Raw genomic sequence first — 21,651 nt, 5'->3', positions numbered from 1 at the left:
GTGGTTGCTCCAAAGAATCCTTTTTCCTTTCTTCTCTCCTTCTTTTCCTCTTCCACTGAGAACAGACCAGAGGCCTGACCAGCCCTACCATTACATTATACCCAGGTAACACAGAAATTAATCAATTAATTTATTATTAATAGGAGCAAAACGTAAAAGCGGAACAAATTGAAGGTGTGCTACTGAGCACACTGTGTCCTGCTGGTGTCTCCAAAAGACCTTTGTGATAAAAATGTACAGATTCTTTAGCTCTGAAAAGTTGAATATGCTAGACTGCAATTTCAAAAGGATGAAATCTTTTCTGTCTCCTATGTTCTTCTAGCATTCCTTTTTTTCTTCTGCTTTCTGCACTGCTGGATTTTAGCATCCATGAGTCAAGTGATTCTTCTAGCATCAGTACGTTTTTCCTTCTGATCTCTGCCAAAAGGCCCCTGGTTAGACTTTCTGCATTTCGATATGCTGGTGGTGGTAGTGGTGGTAACAGTGATGTCTGGGCTGACACCTTCCATTTAGTTTATAAACAGAATTTTTCTGCTGCCTTTTTTTGAAAAACCACACTGCCAGAACAGCTGCAACCAGTAACAAGCAGAGAAGAATCACTATTACTGCTATGATAGCACCTTTAGTGGACTTGGGACAATCCTCTCCCTCACATGGCTCAGAAGTGGGGCCAGGCTTTTCTCCAAGGCCCTGGGTGAGATTTTCTTGCTCAGCTAAGTCCTGGGTAGCTGTGTCAGTGATGATGTCTGGAGCTGGTGCAGTGGTTGCTACTTGTCCTGGGTAGGTGGTTGTGTCTCTTGGTTCTGCGTATGGAGTGTGATCGAAGAGGCTGACAGTCACAGAGGTCTCTGACATGGATGTTGTTAAGCTGCTGGTGTCAAACAGCATCGTTGTAGTGGGCTCCTGAGTCACAGTTTCCAGAGATGTTGCTGGATGTTCCCACACAGCATCATCATAACCCCTGCTGACACTGAAGCTCTCCAGACCACTCACTGATGTAGGGGGCACCGCTGTCTCTTCAGCCCCTTCATCACCTGCTGCTGTTGTTGCTGCCACAATCTCTGTTAGACCTTCCTCTGGAGCTGGGCTGCCATTTCCCGATTTTCTTACTTCCACGTGATTTGGCTGGTCAGTTGTGAGGATGATGTCATCTTCTGTTCCCATGGAACCATCGACTTTATCACCCTCTTCATCATCCTCCACCACCTCTTGTGTTACTGGGTATCCATCCAACCACGACTCGTCAGTGATGGCAACCGCACCCATCGCTGTCTTTGTATCATTTGTGGTAAGAATGGGTCCAATGGGGAAATCCTCACTGTCATAAAACATTTTGGCACCAGGTTCATCATAGACTGTCTTCACACCAATGTGGTTATCACCTTCAGAAAACTGTGCTTTAGTGGAATCATCTGTCTCTTTCTCCGGTTCGGGCTCACTGAAAGTTTCTGATGGAAACCAAAATAAGTTTTTTTGGCTAAGGAGTGACACAGGGGACTCAGTTGGTGCCCTGCTTCCCTTTTCAGCAATGTCTGTGTGCTGAGTAACCCCGTTGGTACTCCCAGTTCTTCCTTCCTCTGAAGTTTTACTGAAGGAAAGCTGTATTTGCTCCTGCTCAATTTCCTCTTTGCCATTGCCATGGTCATTCTCAGCAACAGGTATTGATCTGTCATCGGGAAAGTTATCTTCATAGTCAATGTGTGCCTCGGTTTCATCTAGAAAAATTAAAAAAAAACCCTCATAAGCCAACATTTCATTCTCTGTCAAAGCACTGAGCTCATTTATTACAAGAATCCAAGAAGAGATGTGCAATGTGAAGTGTCTTCTAGGCAGTATTTTTCATTCTGTGTTTATTTGAAAAGGGCATGGTCCTTGAGCTGATTGTCAACTTCAAGGGTTTTGTTTAAAAAAATCACAATAGGTGTCAATGCTAACTGCTAATGTCTTACCTTTCCAGATTTAAAAATTAATATAAATATCTCACCGTCTGCAGTTAGAGGACTTCCTTTGTTTATTGTTTTCTCAAACTTTTTCTTTCCCTAGTGTGACTCTTTGCAGGATTTGAGGAAAAAATTTCATCATATTCAAGCAAGAAATGTGCGTGGAGAGAAAGATATAGCAAAAAAATTAGTCTGTTACTAATTGGTAATAAAAAAAATACCCCAGACAAAGCTAGAAGTTTTACAGCAACTTAATCCCTTTTGACCTAGATGATTTTAAAGAATTATGTTCAGTATCTTATGCTCAAGATATCAAGGCACGTTCTTATCAGTATCCTGCTTTTCTTCAAGCACCTTGGTGTTACTGTGGTACAATGCCTGGAGCCAGAACAGGATTTCTTATTTCTTAAGAGCTCTTCAGAGCTGGCTGAGGCAGACTCCACCCCCAAGGCTGACACTGAGTTCTACTTGTTTTCATCTGAAGAAAGCAAGATGCACCCTGCAAGGCTGGAAATCTCTGTCTCAAACACTTAAAGCCTAACACCTAGTTAACATGATAATCCTGTCTGTCAGTAATCAACTCTCAGGCTTCCAATTTTAGGGAATTAAATGTTGCCACTGAGAAAAGAGAAAAAAACGAGCACAGAACAAAACTGGTAAAAAAACTGAGTGCAGCAGTGAGGTAGATTCATTACAAAGCTTGAGTTTGATTTAGAAATACTCAACAGACCTACCACTGATAGCAAAATAGACTTGACTCAAAGCACAAAGCTAAATGTTTGAATTTGAATGGAATAGTGCATTGTACTTAATATTTCTTCCACTATTCTAAAGGCTTAGCTCAATGAAAAAATTTCCAAACTAGACAGGGTGGTTTATTTTCAGTTCACACAAATTTTACTCCATAGAAAGTTGATGTAATTTCTGAGATTTATGCTGGCATTAAAAGTCATAAAAAATAGTGCTTTGGGATATGGAAAATAAACTAAATCATGGTGAGAATTTTTCTTTTTAAGAGGGTGTTTAGTCTTTTATAAGGACAGAGAAGCAATAGACCTGGCATGACATGGGAAACAAGACATTAATGGGAGAACCTGTTTTACAGATCACTGCATTTGCAAACCCTTATCTTCTTTTGCCTTTTTACAGTCACTGGATTTTGAATTACATTTTCATCTGGGGCCCACCTCAATTTCCGCCTGAGTCACATTCTCCTTGGAGACTGCTTCCCAGGCTTCTGGCAGAGCCATATTTGGTCTGCTCTTCAGAAAGATTAGAAATATTGTCAAACCAGTCTGACCAAAACCACCTAGCAGTGATACAGCTCACACCAGCTCGCTTTCTTGCCAAAACAGCTTAAGCCAGGTGCCAAAACAGAATGAGCATTAGCAAAAGGTATTTTCTTTGGAATATCATCTGGGTCTACCAGAAACCAAGGCAGTTATGCTAAGGAAATCCAAATGTGTGTCCCAAAAAGCCTGCAGAGAGTTAATGCCTCTGTGAAAGCTATCCTGCTGGATGTTCTTAGCAGGTCCTCTCATCTCACAGCAAGTGCCAACAACAGACCTCTCTCCCTCCTGGTCCAGTGTTCTCATCTGCCTGTGTAATCCTCTAGATCCTCCCCATCCTCTCCAAAGCAGGAAAAAACTTCTGTCTCGTTCAAGGATGATTTAACAGACAGGGGAATAAAACTCTTAGAGTGGAAATCTTCCTGGTAGGCCTCTCACTTTTCTAATTAATCCTGAAATATTTTCCAATAGTATTTCAGACTTGCAAATGTATGGAGGATAATTCTGAATACCAGGGCACTTTAGCAACATATTCATGAAGCTCTGTATGGCACTATCCATCACAATGCAGCACTTCTACTGACTGTTAAACATTAGCCTCACTTTGCCCCTTCTCTTGCTTTCACTTTAGAGTTTTTCTGCCTGGCTGGCATTCTCTTTGCTTGGAAATGATGCCTCAAACTATTACATCCTTTAATAATCCAGACTCCTGCTAGAAGCTGATACCTGGCATGCCTGCTTCACTAAAGTTCAGTGTGTCTGAGGAGAGCCTATAGGTGTCTGTGGCATGTACATGAATTGGAACATCACAATGGGAGAGGTCACCATTTACCAACCGTTATGGTCATTGTTTTATTTTTGTAATTGAATCATCACAACAGTCTGTCCTCACCTCTGTGTCTCTTATAACCTCTATTTTTGCCACTCATCCACTTTCCACACTACAATAATCCAGCTGAGGTTCAAACAGTAATTTTTATGTGGTGGTGAGCGGGCACACACATCTGCACACACAAATTACATCCACATGCTTGTGTTGTTTCCTCCAGACCTATTTTTTAGTTAGCAGTGTGAATGGGCAGCTAGTATTCATCTCATTGACCAGTATGTGTGAGTGGATCATTGATGAATGCTTAACAACTGTTGTAACAGGCTTTTTAGAGATTTTGAAGCTGTTTTCCTTCAGTGTTTCTCCTGCCTTGTGGTTTCAGCCCTCTAGGAGAAGGTCCTATGGAGGCACATCAGGAAAAAGCATGTGCTTCTAAGAAAGTGCAAATCCTCAGTCTATCAGAACATATTAAAGGTTTGTTGAGCCATCAAGGGAGTCTCCATCAAACATGCTGCCTTTGAGCATGATCCTGCCTGTAGAGAAATGAACTGGTGTTTTCTTAATGCAGAGCTGGGGGAAGAAAAAGCCCATTGTAGTCTAAAGAGATCCCGAGATTGGAGCTCATTATGCACTGCTCGTCACCACATAAGGGAGTCTTGTTCCCTCTCACAATCAGATTGTGGCCCAAGTTGTTAAGCTGCTCTAACATATTTTCATATTCAATCTCCCCTATTTGTAGAGTTTATAGCAGAGACTATCAACATAACTAATGTTAGCTTATGGGATGCCAAAATGAAAGCAACTACTGAGCTCTCTAACCATCAAAGGAAACACAGACGCCCTTACTCTGGAGTTTGATTTATATGATCCTGGATTGACTTACACAGTAATAATACTCTATTCTTTCTTTCTGGGCCTCAGACCTTCAAATGGGACTTGGACTCAGTATTTAGTGACTCTGTGTTACCATGACAATATTTTAAGTCCGCCATGAGCTTGATTTTCTGGGAATAGATTGCACAGCGTCTGCACTTCTTTTTGCTCACCTCCTCAGCACTTTCCTGAACTTTCCAGTTCCCTGTATTTTAGTGTTGGTACTGAAGAGCAACAACCAAACTAGATTCAGCTCCACCTCTTACGCAAGAAGTTGTAACTGTTATTTATACATATTTTTATAACTGCTAGCAATTGATTTTAAAGTGATTGCATCTTTCTTTCTACCTAGGCAGGTCTGGTTTTATGAAGAGCCAGCCTTGAAATTAATTTATCCAAGATCAAAATCTTTCTATATTTGGTCATTGATGCGCCTTGACCATATCATCTTCTGGCAGACTCAAGGATCAGTGAGTTTTAATTCACTGTCTGAGAGATTACTGAGTCTGAAATGAGAACTTTACAGCAAGAGATGCTGAAATGACATACCACCAAAGATGTGAAGCTCAGTTAAAAGGTAAAATCCTTTTAATTATTAATTAATCCTGCTTGAGAAGCATCCAGTTTTGTAGAGCTCTCATCTCTTTCAGTTTTTGATCCTAATGTGAAAACAGTAACCAAACACAGAGACAGGCAAAAACAAAGAGCCTGGTCTTCCACACTCTGGGATCAGTTTAATTTTTCTTCTAGATAGTATATTGGCATACAAGCTCTATTTTGAGTGTTGCTATTTTGGGCAACCATAAAACGCACTGCATATTTTATGGGTGTATTTTTGGAGTACAGGAAATTGAAACCTGATTCCATATAGCTCATCATTATAAATATTTGTACTCTATAAAACATCTTTAGTCTAAGAATCTCAAAGTAGCTACAGCAAACATTAACAAGACAGCATCTGTCTTTAAGGATGGAAAGGAAAGGAGCATGTAGACTGATTTGCCTAAGATAAGTCATATTTGTGAGCTACAGCATCTCAAAGAATTATCCATTTATTTTGGATCAGGCACACAAATTTCACTGTAGTTGACCACAGCATGCTAAGCAGAGATTGTGCCTTTTGTCTTTTGCAATAGCTATAAGAAAGAGTATAACTTTTATTCCAGCAGAAAGCCTGCTAATATAAATAAATAACCCATCAATTTTTTTTCAACTTATTCCATTTGGCAGAACCCATTCATGCCAGATCAATACTTTACATTAATCTAATACAACCCCTCAGTGACAGGCTTGAAAAGGGAACCAAAGTTTGTCATAACAATTGTTTTGACAGGCCACAGACATATTTGTTGCTGATTATATTTTTCTGTCACAACTCTTCCTCTGCACTCACAGAATGAACAAAAAAAAACGCATCCTCAAATAAGATCAAAAGCCAGAGACATTTTGTTTGACTCCCCACATTAAAAATAAAAAACGAAAAATAAATGGTGCTAGCTAGTTCATGCTTACAGACCACATGAATGTGAGCCAATATAATTCTTGAAAACTCTGGAAGTAATGAGAGTTGTTGAGCCAGGCAACAAGCCTGGTAGCTGCAGATTAAGTGGTCAAAGTCAGCCAAGTCCTCCTTACACTGAATCTGAAGGATGGTCCTCAGCCTGGAAAAGTTGGACTACCTTGAAACACACTAGCTGTGTATCCAAGGGATGTCATTGGAGAGATTCCTTAGATGTGTAGAAGATATGGACTCTCCTGCCACAAGTATATAGCTGGAAAAACCCAAATAATCCAGGGAAAAGGACAGATACATGACATTCTTCTGAGCCAGTTTCAGGGCAGAGATGGAACATGATTTCCCAGCCATCTCATCTGCCCTCCCTTTGAGGGAGCAAACCCTAGAGAATGCAGCCAAATGCAGTCCAGCCCTGACCCCTGCCACTCAAGTGTTGGTATTAATGCTTCTGATATTGAGCTCATGGTTTATTTTGGGAAAAAAAAAAAAAAGAAAAAACAAATGTCATTTAGCAATTGTCAGTTTAATCTCTGTGTTTGCAGAACAGCCACAGCATGGCACATATGCATCTGCTTTCAGACCTTACTACAATGTTCTTCAGAATATATTTTGTGAAGCAAATGCATTCTCTCTACAGAAATTAAAAAAATAATAAATGGCAAAACCCATGTATTTCCCTGTTTTCTCCTTAAGGTTGCTTTGTTGGGCTAAATATCCCTGAGCTTTCAGCTAGAACACAGTGCCTTTTCATCACAAGGAATTACGGGAAACAGAGTCACTTTTTCTCTTAAAAAGCATCTTAATTAAAAATTGCTGTCTATTACCTGGTGTGCACAATATACTTTACAGCCATTTGTAATATACCGCTTTCCTAATTTCCATCATACTTCACTGTATCTAGAATCCACTTAAATTTCCATCATACTTTACTGCATCTGAAATCCACTTAATATAAATCCAAAATTATTTTGTTCAATTATGCCCATAGCCAGGGTTTGCCATGTATTTTGTATTATGTGCCTATTTGATTATCTGCATATTTTTTAAATTTTAATTTGCAAATCTGCTGACTGTATGGCTGTACATTTATATACTAGGTGCACTTATATCCCAGGTGCCAGAATGGACTGTAGCTCTTCTTGCAGGATCAAAACAGAGAGGAAAGATGATCACAAAGAGACTTCAAAGAACATTTAACTGCTATATTTAGACACTGCTATGATGATAGTTCTGTGACTCCATATTTGCTCTGCATGAGCAACTGGGAATGTAAAGCCAGTCTGATGCTTTTCCACAAACAAGAAAAGCATGCAATTATTGCTGTTTATTCTGATATTCTGCCTGGACAACTGGGTATTATAATGGGGCAGTTACCAAGTAGATCAATGTTACTCAAGGTGTAACATCCACAAATCCCAGCAAGCTTTATGAAATTGGATAAATGTTGTCATTCTTCCACAGATGAGGTGGAGTAAGCAGCATAGGGCAGTATAGTGACTTGTCCCTAGTCCCAGAGACACTGCAAGATTTAGGAACTGACCTTCTATCTCTCAGTGCTCTGACCAGAGCTTTTTCCTGTGGCCCCCTTTTGTTGGAGTAAGAGCATCGGGACCATTTTACGCTTCCCAGTTGCTCACCCAGCACAGATGCAGAGCAAGGGCACTGTATCATCTTACCAGGCTCTAAACATAGCGCTTAAATGTTCACTGGAGTGGCTGCATGAACATCTTTCCATTGATGTCAGCCAGCCAGGACAGAAGTGGTCCAGTCTGCCAACAGGAATATAAATTCTCCATTAAGTCCTGTCATTAACCCTCATGGTAGGAAAGGTGCTCTATTGCTTCAAAGCACTTAAAAATCCATCTGTGAGCTGACTTCTGGAGTACTTAATAATTGTTCTCCTCTCTCCTATGACCCAAAACTATCAGTCAACTCTAAATCAGGTTCCTTTTAATTAAATTCTCTTTTTTTGTTGTTGTTCTTTTTAACTGGATTCTTACTTTTTAAAAAATAATGAAACCTAGTATCACACATTTTAATCATCCTGTAAAGTCTTCTTTCTTAAAGAATTATGATCAGGAGGATTAAATACATAATTATTACTTGAACAATTATTGTATTTTCTGTCCCATGTCCTCAAAGCATTTGAAAAACATTAATCAGAGGAAGCCCCCCAGCATGAAGTCTACATTTAAATAATTTTTAAAATCATAATCTACAATATCACATCTGCTCCCAAGTTTCAGTGTTGATATTTGTGATTTTACAGCCATGCTTTCCTATTTTTAAAAAAAATATTTTCTTCTCCCCTGCAGCTGTGTGAAAGGCTCGGGAAAAGCAGGGGAAATAGATTATTTATCCAGAGAAAACAGTGAAACACAGACAACTTAAATGGCCTGGTTCTTTCCCTTCCTTATTTTGATGTAATACAGCTTTATGTCTGTGTGTGATGAAGATAGCATTTCCATTAACCTCAGTAAAGGAAAAAGAATTATCAATTTGGTGCAGATTATAGGGGATTCAGACCCACTGGGTAAGTTGAAGATGTTCCTGCTTATTGTAGGGGGGTTGGATCAGATGACTTTGAAGGTTCTTTCCAACCCAAACTGTTCTATGATCAACTACAAATACATATTTCTTTCCTTTCTCCCTCCACGTTCTTCCTCTATGTCCTGCATTGTTTTGCATAATCATCTGAACTGCTGTTTGTAAAACAGTTTTAGAAGCCGAAACAGTTGAGAAAAATGCTGGGGCTTTCATTCTTTGGTTTTTTTTGTGTATCTATACTGGTTGGATGAGTTTGAGAATCTGGTTCCCTAGTGCACAAACATGACCTATTTCTATGAAGAACAAGTTTGACCTTTTCTCATGATTATCCACTGCCTGATAGTGTATTCATGAGTAAAAATAACTCCTTGCAAGCCTCCAGACATTAAGGAATATATAGGTTCTGGAATGGATATACTAACTCCAGCCCATATAGATAGCTCAGCTACCCAACAGCTGCTCATTCCTTTGCTTAAAATTTATCTGTTTTGCCAGAAACCTTACTTAAAAGATGTGACAGCCTTCTCAAAAAAGTACTAAAATTTTGTGATGACCATTCATAAATACTGGGAAAAATGGTGGGTTTATGCATTGAACAAGGTAACATGAGAAAGCAGAATTCAGATTACATGTATGTCTGAACTCATGGTACTGTTTGGCCTATGTTTAAACAAGGGGAATGTTAAAAGACTGCTGTAGAATTTAACTAACACATAAAGGTTGTTTTTATTGAGGGTTTAAATTAAGGAAATGCCATTTTACAATTTGCTTGGGGGTTTTGTGGTTTGGTCTTTTTTTTTTGAAAAATCTTTTCTTGAGTCAAGTCATTTGGTAAGAAAACCCACTTTCACTCTTTTTAATGGAGTAAATATCTGGGCAACTACCCTTGCGTTTGCAGACAAAAATCCTAGAGGCATGGTGCAAGATAGAAAGTGTTTATTGGGGCAGATTAAAAGCAGTTTTTTGGCTGAGCTGACCTTTGACGCAGGCCTGGACCTGGCCGTACCACTCGCCGCAGCTGTCGCAGAGCAGCGTGAACGCCGACTCCTTGTTGCCCATGGCATAGCCCTGGGCACAGACGTAGAGCAGCTCGTCCCCCATGTCAAAGCCAGTGTGGCCGTGCAGGATGGTGTGGGGGAAGGATGGTGGGTCCCCACAGGGCTTGTCTGGAAGGAAAAAAGAGATGACATTGTAAAGACTTCACAATAGACTTTTAGTGCCCTGCTAAGAGCAGTGCTAAGAGTTTTCCCAAGGATGAACTTATACACGTCCACAGAACTTGTACCTCTCATCTGTTTCATGCCCTTATGTCCTTTCACAATTATTTCCAGCTGTAATTACCCATTACAGCTGGAAGGTAAAAATTGGGCTATTATTGTGATGCCACTGCCATGATGGTCTACTACCATGCCATTACCGTCTGACGGTCACGCATTTACGAGGGCCTTGTTTCAAACAAGGCAGGGTGCCAGATCACAGCTGTCTTCCCTGCCTGATTCTACAAAAGCTAACAAGAGCTTGGGCAGGTTGGGACTGGAATGCAACAATTTGGACACAGTCATTTTTCTTAACCACAGAAATGCTAGTGGGATTGTTTAAGACCAGCGCTTTCATCTCTTCCACATGGTAGGAAACCAGCAGAGGCTGAGCAATGGCCCAATCTGCACTCACAGAAAGAAGAGGTCCAGGTGAACACCACTCAGTTTTCAAACTATCTCTAATCTTCCAATCTTTCTCAAATCAGGGGTCTTCCCAGATATTCAAATCTCCCTTTTCAGGGTGGAGACATCCTAAAATAAATAGTGACTTGGGCTCATCAGCTTAAGAACACCCAGGGGTAACATAGCTCTGCTGTCTATGAGAATCTGAAGAGCTAAATTTATAGCAGGACATAAAACTCAAAAAGATGTTTGATAGTATTTTTGCTGACAGCATTAGAAGCCAGGGAGAAAAATTACTATGATCGAGATCAAAACTGGTTTTTGTTCCCTTAAAGAAGTGTGGAGAGGAGGCAGGCTGACAGCTGACAGCTGCCACCATCAGTGTAAACTAAATTTTAATTCTCGTTTTCAGGTTTGAATGATGTTGGCCACTGTTAAAAGGTAGATCAAGATTTTCTAGAGAACTTTTGAGCATTGTGCATTCTCTTTCCTCAAAGACCTTCCTCCCTGTCAAGAGTTCTTCACAAAGGGTTTGCAGTGTCCCTTTTTCCTCCATGTTTTTTACAGCCCTTTTGGAATAGGTGCCTCTTGGTTACAGAAAAACAAAACAAACAAACAAAAATATAATGCAAGAACATGAATTTTACCAAGAAACCCAAGGGCAAAGACTGCAGTGTTGATACAAATTATCAATTCTCTGTTCTTTCTCAAATCTGGGAATTTTTTCCAGTGGCTCTAGAACCCTATTGACTGTGTTAGAAAAAACCAGCTGTTTCTCTTTACTTTGTCTAGAAGATCCAAAACCTTCTTTTGTCCAGATACAGAACAACCAAAATTAAAAGGCTGTGAGTTCTGGTAATTATATTGGATAAGGGAAACATGGGGATAGGTCTATGTTTTAGTATTGATCTCTCCTGTTGAAATAGTTTGCTTTGGTACAAAAACTTGATTGTTTACCTGGTAAAGCAAAGATGATGTTCCTTGAAAAGACTTTTGTTTGGAAGCTGAAAAGACTCCAAGACAATGCTCCTAAACATGCAGAAGAAGAAACATCTTCAAAGAGCACCCTTGCTATTTTGCTACAGTCTACTTTTAGGGCATCATCACCACAAGATCTTGCAAGCAAGACAAATGTTTCATTGACACAAGTTCATGTCCAGGGTTTTTCAATGGGCAATAGGCTTGACAGAAAAGCCTTTTCAATCTCCCCTCTGCAAATCTCAGGCTTTCCTGCTTTTGCCCAGGGACATTCTGCAAAATTCTTGTGAGTCTCAGGCTGCAGCTTTTCCCATCATCTACCCACTTCTGACTCAGGCATAGGTAAATGCATGCTTATTTAGAAATGTGATGTATTTATTTTTGCCAGTCATTTGCCTTGTAGTGAAATGAAAATCCTATGATAAACATCCACACTCTGTGAAAGTTCCTTTGGATCAGGCTTTTGGAAATTGTCTGAGAGACCTGACTAACCATTTCTCAACTGGGTATGCTGAAAAATATCTGCCACTAATATAAGGGCCATGCTACTAAAGTCAAACTTTGAAGCTTGTTCTCTCTACTGTACACACACAGAGGCATATATATATATATACTGTCTAACACCTTCAGAAGTTAGTGGGAGTTATGCACACACACACTGACAGAAAAAACAAGCTTTTGAGGCTACACAAAGCTCGGTTTATACAGAATCTTATGGAGGTTTGACATCTGAGGAAGTGAGGAGCAGTTAGCAGCTAATGCTTTTCCTGTGAACTGGCCGGATGAACGGAGATTGATGTGGATGAAAGGTATAAAAAAATATTTTATTGCCTCATAGGAAGGCTACAGAGCCTTGCATTTCGTGTACTTTATTTATGTAGCTACTTCCATCCCTACAAATGGGAGCTGTATATCTGTTCTGATGAAAGTATTGATCCCAAGGCTGTATGGGCTGTATGGAACAATTACACATCAGAGAGTATTCTTATCTACAAAGCATTGCTTCTTAATCCTGTTGCCAGAGGAAGCAGAAAAGCAACACATTAGTTAACTATGGCAAACACATTCAAAAAGCACATTATAACCTTCCAGGAAAGGGGAAAGCCAAAGGGATCTTTACAGTAAAATTTGACAACAGACTTGGTAACAGAATTATGAACCCCTGAAAGAGAACTCTGGCTGATGCATGAACAAAAAGAAAAGCAGAGATTTTAAAGATGTTCATGGACAGACACTGAATGGGGAACTCTTGACTCTCTCACATGAGACTTTGTAAGGTCATGCATTTGCTGCAGAACATACTGAGTGACAGCATGGACAAGCTTAAGTGAAAGCTGATACACTGCAAAGACAAACTCAAGTTCCTACATCCATTTTGCTGCTGTCCTCTCCTGCATAAAATGCACAGGAATTTTCCAGGTTACAGCATCTTATGGCTCCTCGTCCTGCTGCAGTCTCAGTTGCTATGACAATTCCTGCTCAGCCTTTTGCCAAACCTGTTCCTTCTGGCACACGTACAGAAGTGACACTGGCACAGCAACTCATCACACCGAGCCACTTCTGGGGACAGGCTTCATGTTTTTGTGTGCAGCCTTTGTACCAGGGGCTGGAAGAGCATGGGGCTTATTTGGAACAACAGTGTGTGCTCAGTGCTGGCACTGAGGCCATTTTCTTGCTGGAGGAGAGGAGGCAGATCTGGGCCACGGAGCGTGACAGAGGGCGTGTTGGCAGCAGCCTGTCGTGCAGAGGAACAGTAGTGCTCTTTGTTGAGGTGACCACAGGGGCTGCCTGCAGTTCTGCTGTTGGGTAGATGAGGGCTGGGCTCCTCCATCCATCTGGAGCACTGATTTTTCCCTCATCTATCCTCCCACAAACCTGCATATTTTCTTGCTACTGGCTGAAAGATTAGCCCAACTCATGGTTCCCAGTAAAAAAGCTGGATCTACTTGATACTCAAGGGCCATCCAGCAGACATCAAGCAGGTCCTGTGCTCTACCTGCTTATGTCCAAGATCATACCTTAAACCTGAACACTTGGAATTGGTTTCTGGATATCGTGACCCTTCCAGAATTTTCTACATGTTGACATTGAGGTCAAACAGATAACAAGCCTCCATATGTTGATAACTGACCTCCAGTAAGAGAGGGTGGATTGAGCTTCAGATCAACACAGCACAGCACAGATATAAGGAAATTAGTTAAAGTTCGCAGGACATCCTCACATCAGCAGTAATTTATCACAGATTGTGTCCTGGAGTGAAAGTCACCACTACAGTCAAGACAGATCTCAATATACACGTGCAGAAATCAGAACAGAGTCAACATCTGGTAAATGCATGGGAATAAGTGGCACAGCAAAGATATATATGGGTGTTGAGGACAGATATGTTAGGGCTAGTGACAGCTGTGGTTACTGACCTCTTAGAGACTCAGTAACTATTTTTTACATGAGACTAAAGAGATCTCCTGTTAATTGAGTTAGCACATGCAGTAATGATTGGCTTTTAGGAAAAATATCTCCTCAGAATAGTAACTTTAAACTCAGAACACATGTGGAAAGGATTTTGTGACAGGTGATTTCTGGCAAAGACTTGACACGTGTCATTTTAAGAACACAGCAATTCTCCTCCCCAGCCCAGATTACACCAGAAGCACCACCTTTATCTGAACTATAAGCATCCCACTAGTCTGCAAAGATTTTTTTGAGATGTCTTGATGAAATACTGTCTACAGAAAGGATAGCCTAAGCTCAATGCAAAAAAATCAACATGAAGAAGATGCAGACTGCAGCTTCCACATCACCTGGCAGAACCAGGAATTTACTGAAATCTGATTATCTAGAATTGCTGCTTTAACTGTGCACCACACTCTGAAAGTTGACATGAGACATCCACTTTGACATAAAACATCTCCCATTACAACCACTCAATTCAGTGGAGCTTTTCCAGAGAGGCCACTGGAATTTTTAGGATGTCATCTTGTCATTAAGAAATTAGAAAATGCAACTCCTAACAGTCAGACCTGTGAATGAGATGAGTGAGGGTGTTTATTTTGCTTCTTGATTGCAGAGACCCTAAAGTATATGGAATTTTTCTGTTCGGATAGAAGCACTGAGTATGAAGAGTCAAAGCTCAATTGTAGCCAATGTAAATGTTGCTTGTAAGCTACCAATGCTAGGATGCCAATGCCTCTTAGATCAGACAGGACTTGTGGGACATTATTAGTTTAAGTGACATCACCAGAGAAGTGGGAATTAACTGTCAGCTATATGCAAAGCCATGAAAAATAAAGCTGTAGCACTAAAAGAAAAATTATATCTACAACAAAGCATGACAAATACAAAGAAATTGTTCAAATATTACACAAAGCAAACTTCAGTTTGATTGCTCTTGTAAAGTACAGTTAATGAATTTGCTGTAAAGAATGCACTGATTTCTTTTTTTCTTACTGCTGAAAAAGGCTAACTAAAATATGTACACAAGCCATCAAGCTTTGATGGATATCTGGAACCAGCACTCATTTTTTAAAAACTTTGATTTGCATTTATGCCGTACTCTACTACAAGTTGCTGCCTGTTTAGTTTTCTTGTGGTGGCAGCAAATCAAAGCCTTATGGAACAGATCTTATTTGTTGCCTGTAAATAACAGTGGGTCACTGAAAGAAAGAACCACTAAAACCTGGGGGTTATTTACAAAGAGATCTTTCCTTTGCTGCAGGAAAAAAATAAGAAAGAAAACCAAAAAGATTTTATATATTCATATGGAATTGAATGGTATGTGTTATTACAAAAAGTAAGGCAGGAAAAATCCCAGTTTTCTGATTTTCTTGCTTTACCTACTTCATACTTTAAGGTATTTTCTTATGAACTCTAATAGAGATACACACTCTGGGTGCCAGACCTAACTTAAGTGTGATACTGCATTTTCAAAATTGGCCAAACCTAATATATTTTTAGATATTTTTTGGCACTCAGGGCCTAAAAGGGAAATGTTCTCAGCAGATCCTGAGCTGGTACAGAGTTGTCTTGCTGACTCTAATGGCTGCATAAAACATGTGTTTATGAGAAGCTGAGAAGACACATTTCTCTGTACTGTGCAAACTGCAGCTACGCTCAGAGCATTCATAAAACATTACAGCTACATCTTTCCTTGTCAAACAGAGCCCTTAGAATCAATTCCCCATAAAAGATAGCTCTTAGTCTCAACAGTTGCTGTGATTCCTCTGTGTGTACAGATCAAAATCCATTTCAGAAACAAACCAAAAAACTGTCTCTCTCTTCAGGACTTCTATTTGCAGAAGCCTGATGCTGTAAGCACACCCAGAGCTCTTGCAGCATCTGACTGCTGCCCTGGTGTAGTGGCATGCTGAGATGTGTGCTTAAGGAATTTGACTCCACTCGTTTGCCTGGGAAAGGTTAATTGAGTGAAGATCAGTTATAAATCAAGGGATAAGAAGTCAATTTGGTTTGTACTGGAGCTTTCATGGTGTTTTGAGATGTGTTCTGCACAGTCCTAAGAACTGAAGGTAGAGTTGCAGGGAGTTATTAATGTCAGCTTAGTTTGTGAACTAGAGCTTGATGAGACTGTTCCCTCTGTCTGTTTTCTGCCTACCAGTCTGTCTGAGCCTTTGGCTCTTCTCAGCCAAGTCTGACAAAGAAGGAAAGCTGCTGTCTGCTCATTATTAGTTGGGTGGATGTAAAAGAAATGAAAGGGCTTGAAGAAATTAATATAGCTCTCAGTGTAAGAAACCTGGGATTTATAACTTCCAGCAGGGCAAAACAACTTGCCTTTTGCACTTAACTATAAATGTATTACTATATCATAATTGCAAATGTATAGATAAAAATGGATGTCCACTTTTCTAAGACTAAAAAAAAATAAATTCATGAGGTTTCAAGTAAGAAACAACTTGTTAATCCAAACTTAGATGTGTAGTTATTAGCCACATGTACATAAGATCAGAACAGATATGCTGTGTGTGAGGTTGTGGTGCAAAGTTTACTCTTGCTGCTTCTTACTGGATATTTGCTAAAACTGGAAGTGGCATCCCTGAGGATGTTCTTTCATCAGTCAACAGCTCTGTGTGTTACTGTTGTAATGTTCAGGCCGTTTCCTTTCCAGACTTTGCTCTTTTCATACCAGCTATAAACCAGGCTCTGCCACACAACTTCACTTAAGTCTTTCTGTTCAAACATGGGCTTTGCATCTCAATTTTTTTATATATTTAAGGAAGAGGGAACCTTAGAGTCATCCAGAAATGTTTCTGTGTATAAAGGTGTTGAGAGAGTAGTTAAGAATTGGAAAAGTACAAGGTTGTGGCAAATTCTAAGTCTTGCACCTGCAAGATAGCGTGTCTTTAGGCTTAGTTGTAGTATGATAACAAATAGTGAAAGAGACATGAGAAAAGAGAGATGTAACCCCTAAGGAATGGGGAAGAGCTGATGTTGTAGTGTGGCCAATGGACAGTGTAAATTACAGAATATTCATGAGCTTATTACTTGCTGTATAAGTGTCTGATGCTCTCTTCAATAAACGAAGCTTGCTGATCTCACATTGAGAGTCCCAAGTTTTCCCTGCACCTGACAAATAGCTCATCTCCGACATAAAGGCTGCTTGAGTGCAGTGGGATGATCATCCCTTTCTGTCATCAGAAAATTCCGTGTCTTCTACAAAACAAATTCTTCACAACTTGTACACTCTTTGCAAATGATCTGAATTCCCCCAGAGTTTAAAGCATGCAGTTTCTCAGTCCCATGTAGTGCTCTTTTCCAGCATAGCCTTGTCTGGTTATGTTCTTGTCTGCCCCTTTACCGTGAGCAGTAGCCAAACCCAAAAGGTAAACACAGCTCCTTTTCCAAGATCCAACATTCCAAGTGGAGCAGGTGGGGACACACAGGGGAGCACAAGGGCACAATGGAACAATAGTGGCCAGAGCAATGATTTCAGCATCCCACAGCTGTCCCAACCCACTGCAAGGTTTTTCTCAAGGGAGGGGGGATGATGACAAAAGAGGTTTGAAGGAAGACAATGAGAGAGTTTTGCAGATGTTTACAGGGAGCTGGTCCTATGTGTGAGGAGCAGCATGGAGAAAGCACAAAGGTGCTTGTGTGACCACATTAGCAACTGGGTGACAGAGTTGGCATTGCTCACAGCAGCACGGAGCCTGGAGTTGATATCACAAGGGTTACTTGAGAGGATGGTCAAACTCTGCTAAAGTCATTCCTTCTAAAAAGAAAAATTGGGTGTACATCAAATATGCATCACCTCTGCCACATTTCACTTCAACCATATTTTCATCTTTTCATCCCTACTCCTGCCACTGACAATTTATCAGAAGCCCCCCCCCCCCCCCCCCCCGTGCTGTGAACTTGCTGTTTCTCAGTAAATGCCATCAGCTTACCCTTGCTTTTCTTGGAAATCAGATGCAAAAACTCACTGTGAGCATCAACAATCTCTTTCGGGGGTTCCCAAATTTCTTTATGTAATCTTTATGTAATTTCTTTTTGTAATCCCAAATTTCTTTATGTACCTATTAGTAACAATTTACTTTTTGCCTCCAGAATTCATCTTTGTTTGTGGGTTCTGGAACTTAAATATTGAAAAATTTAAGCACCAACATAAATTCAAATATTTTTGGTTTTCAGAATCATCTGGGATATATCAGCGTGCCTAGCAGCCTTGTCTACACTTGTTAAAAAAACACCAAAACCAAACGAAATTTAAACTAAAATGAAGTTTAAATGAAGTTATTTGAATACAAATGTTGTATACTGATAGACATACAACAGGGTGTTGTGTTGCAGCTGGAAACCTGTGTTACAGTCAGCTACAGTGCTGAGTAAGGGACATGCTTCAGCCATCTCCATTAGATTGGTGCCAGATATATTCCTTTCCATAAAGTATGTTCTGTGAGCACCAAAATGGGTTCTGCCAGATCAGTAGTGCTGTTTGAACTCACTAAACTGCAGCAAAGACAAAAGACAATACAATTTATTAGCTGCAACCAATGTCTTTGCATCAGTTGGCTCTTGTAGTGAGCGATTACTACAAAGATTAATCCCTTAACATTCCCCCTTTCTCTCTCAGCAGCAGAAAAATTGAAGGCAAAACCTTAAATGTTGCAAGACAGTGATGACTCTGTGTTATTTCAGAAGTATAGCAGTGCTGACCTTCATCCTTTACACAAAAAGCATCATATTGGTCATTCACAAAGGGATCGGTTTCAATTCTAACATCAATGGCTTTCACGCTCTGCTGTTTGCTGCCCGTCTTTCTGCATATAATTGTCCTAAAATAAAGAAGAAGAAGAAAACAATAATCAGAAATCTTCTGGAGTTGTACATGCAGGTGAAATTTGGAGATTTTTTTTATCAGAGTAGTCAGGTTTTAGCCTTAGCTGTTTCAGCATTGGCACATAAAGCAGTAGTGTGGGAAGATCTATGAAAAAAAGCCAAGGGAGAAATAGAAGTAAGTAGAAAAATGTTTGCTGTAGATCAGTTCAAGGCATAGGGAGAAATAAAGGATGTTTATCTTATTATGTACTGTAATACTTCTAAATATCAGACCTATACCCAGAGTAATTAAGTCAATATTTTGCTCTCACAGTTCAGCAATATATATTCCCAGCGATGGCACCTGGATAGAAATGAATGGGAAACTCAAGATTTGATCTGAAATTTTATAAATTATTAGCATTTACATTAAAGAACCATTAAGGTTGTATATTAAACTGCTCAAAAACTAACACAGTCAAACTTAGAAAATTCAGCTTGGGTCCATGGAAGAAAAACAGCTTTTCTTTTTCTTTTATTTAATAACAATTTCACACTTTTGGGTAAACTCCAATTCTTCTGGTTTGGTACTCAGCTGTACCTAATGTGTTGCCCCTGATAGCCTTGAAGAAAAGTATTAGATCTGTATTGGGTTTTACAACCCTGTAGATGCTGATGATGAAGAGTTTGCTAATTATCTCTTCTCTCAGTTGTACTGGCTGCTTAAAACTAGCAAATGGAAGAGAGTTTGTTGTAGAAAACATTGGTTTTACTGTTAAATTGAAGGTTACAAAGGCTGGGAAAGTAATTTCAGAGCAAATTTTTGCAGCTGGATATTAATGGTGTGGGTTTATATTTTTGTGGACAGCAAGCCTGTAGAAGTGTTGCACAGTCAGCTATTCTAGTGAAAGGAAGATAAAAACACTTTCCACAGAACGAATCCTTCCAGTGGAGGAAATTTATAATTTTGTATTTTGCAATGGTTGAACTAATGTGCTATCAGTCCTCCACTAAATCTGAGGAATAAAATAAGATAAAATAAAATCCAGTAATACAAAAGACTCCAAAATAAAGAAAATAAAATGCCCATTAATTGAGAGCGAAAAAGATCCAGTGGAAACCCAGTATTTGATCATGCACTTAAATGTTATCTAGAGATTTACAGAAATAGCTGAATTATGGTTGTACAGACTATTTTCATCTGGGCATGTGTTAACTTTTGAGTAGTTAAATATGTAACTTTAATGTTCTTTTAATACAAACAAACAAAGTCAACATGAAACGAGCCGTATGGTGGTGGTCACGCACATGCACCAGAATGGTTCCTGCCACACTTCTCCTCTGGAAAACAACATGATGTCATTCCCTGCTGAAAGCCCCTTTACTTGATTTAAAACCAGATTTGTTTCCTTTGTATAGAAAGTTCCACTTGATTTTTTGAGGGGAAAAAAAAATCCCTTCCAAAAAGTCCCTTTTTAAGGACACTATTGTCCCCACAAGTTTTAAATCCAGTTCTCTGATAATTTAATGGATTTAAAGTCTGAGACCTCCAAGTCAGTAATTAAGCACTTAGACAAAAACAACTTGATCTGCTAAAATAAGTTCAGATGAGTGGGAGGATCAGGACATCAATTAGAAATTTTCTATATGTATATAATATTCACATACTGTTCCACTGGGTCTTACAAGGTCTAAGAGAATGAGACATTTATGCTTCCCTTCAAAAATTAACTAACTCATCAACCTTAATCTTTCCAATAATTACTCAGTTGCTTAGATATCTGGATCAGTTATGTCTTGCAAGTAAATAAACAGATAATTATTTGACTACAAAAAAAAAGTGCTTTTTGTCTGTAATTTTGTACTTTAGGCTTCAAGCTTTCTCTTTCTCTCTCAAAAAAAAAAACCCAAAAAACCAAAACCAAAACAAAACCAAAAACCAACAAAAGAAAACAAGTTTGTTTTGAAGACTGTCACCAACACAAAATTCTGGTCTCTGAAAATCAGTCCAGACTCATTGCTATCAAAGACTAAGATTCCTGAGAATTGGAAGACATTTTTTAAAGTCTTGCCTTGAATATTCTGATTTCGAATTCCAATTTCTATGTCTATCTATTTTGCTTCTGCCCAAAACAATGTAATTTATTTATTAGTTCTTCATCAGGCTACAAAGTTGTTTGTGGGTGACTAATCCTTCATACAATGAGGTCATCATCAAAACAGGATACCTTCATGAGTAATACCACATATTTAAGTGCTAGTTTTCTCACCTTTTGTTTTCAAATATTGTACAATAAATTGCAAGTTTGTAGTTGATAGATTTTAACAATTAGCTAATTCATTTTAAGAACCTTTCTCAGGTGCTATCCAGTGAGACCAAACTTAAAAAGGTGTACCTTGCATATAGTTTCAACATTATACATAAAGAAAGGCTTTAAATTAAGATCTTTTATGTGTATTTACATGGATCTGCTACTTAGAACTTTAATTTGGACTTTTGTCATATTGAAATTTATGTGATTAAAGCTGTAAGCATCCTAAAGCAATTCTTCTGAAATGGAAGAAATCTTGCCTTGTACACAAGACACACTGCTGGGTCAATGATTGGACTTCATTGTCTCAGATGTCTTTTCATACCTTAATGATTCTGTGATTCTAAAAAACTGAAGGAAGAAAATATCTATTTAATCTCTTTCATTCCTTCTTCTCTGACAGTGGTTTCCCACCTGAAGCTCAGTCCTGCAAGCTC

The 21,651-nt window shown here is 39.3% G+C and overlaps 1 protein-coding gene across 1 annotated transcript in view; it reads right to left on the bottom strand.

The window, feature by feature from the left end:
- Nucleotides 1-435: 435 nt before the first annotated feature.
- SUSD5 (sushi domain containing 5) overlaps nucleotides 436-21,651 on the bottom strand; it is a 38,985-nt gene continuing 17,769 nt past the window's right edge. The window contains exons 3-5 of the mRNA XM_054274289.1: nucleotides 18,801-18,919; nucleotides 9,972-10,160; nucleotides 436-1,715 (exon numbers count right to left, since the gene is read on the bottom strand). Coding sequence (XP_054130264.1) covers nucleotides 436-1,715; nucleotides 9,972-10,160; nucleotides 18,801-18,919 — 1,588 coding nt within the window. The remainder of the gene's footprint in view (nucleotides 1,716-9,971; nucleotides 10,161-18,800; nucleotides 18,920-21,651) is intronic.

This window comes from Melozone crissalis, unplaced genomic scaffold (assembly GCF_028551555.1).
Source record: "Melozone crissalis strain CALT ecotype California unplaced genomic scaffold, PUWL_Pcris_2 ptg000016l_1, whole genome shotgun sequence".
NCBI classification, from domain to species: domain Eukaryota; kingdom Metazoa; phylum Chordata; class Aves; order Passeriformes; family Passerellidae; genus Melozone; species Melozone crissalis.
The sequence above is the reverse complement of the archived record's forward strand: the minus strand, read 5'-3'. Positions and strand labels throughout refer to the sequence as shown.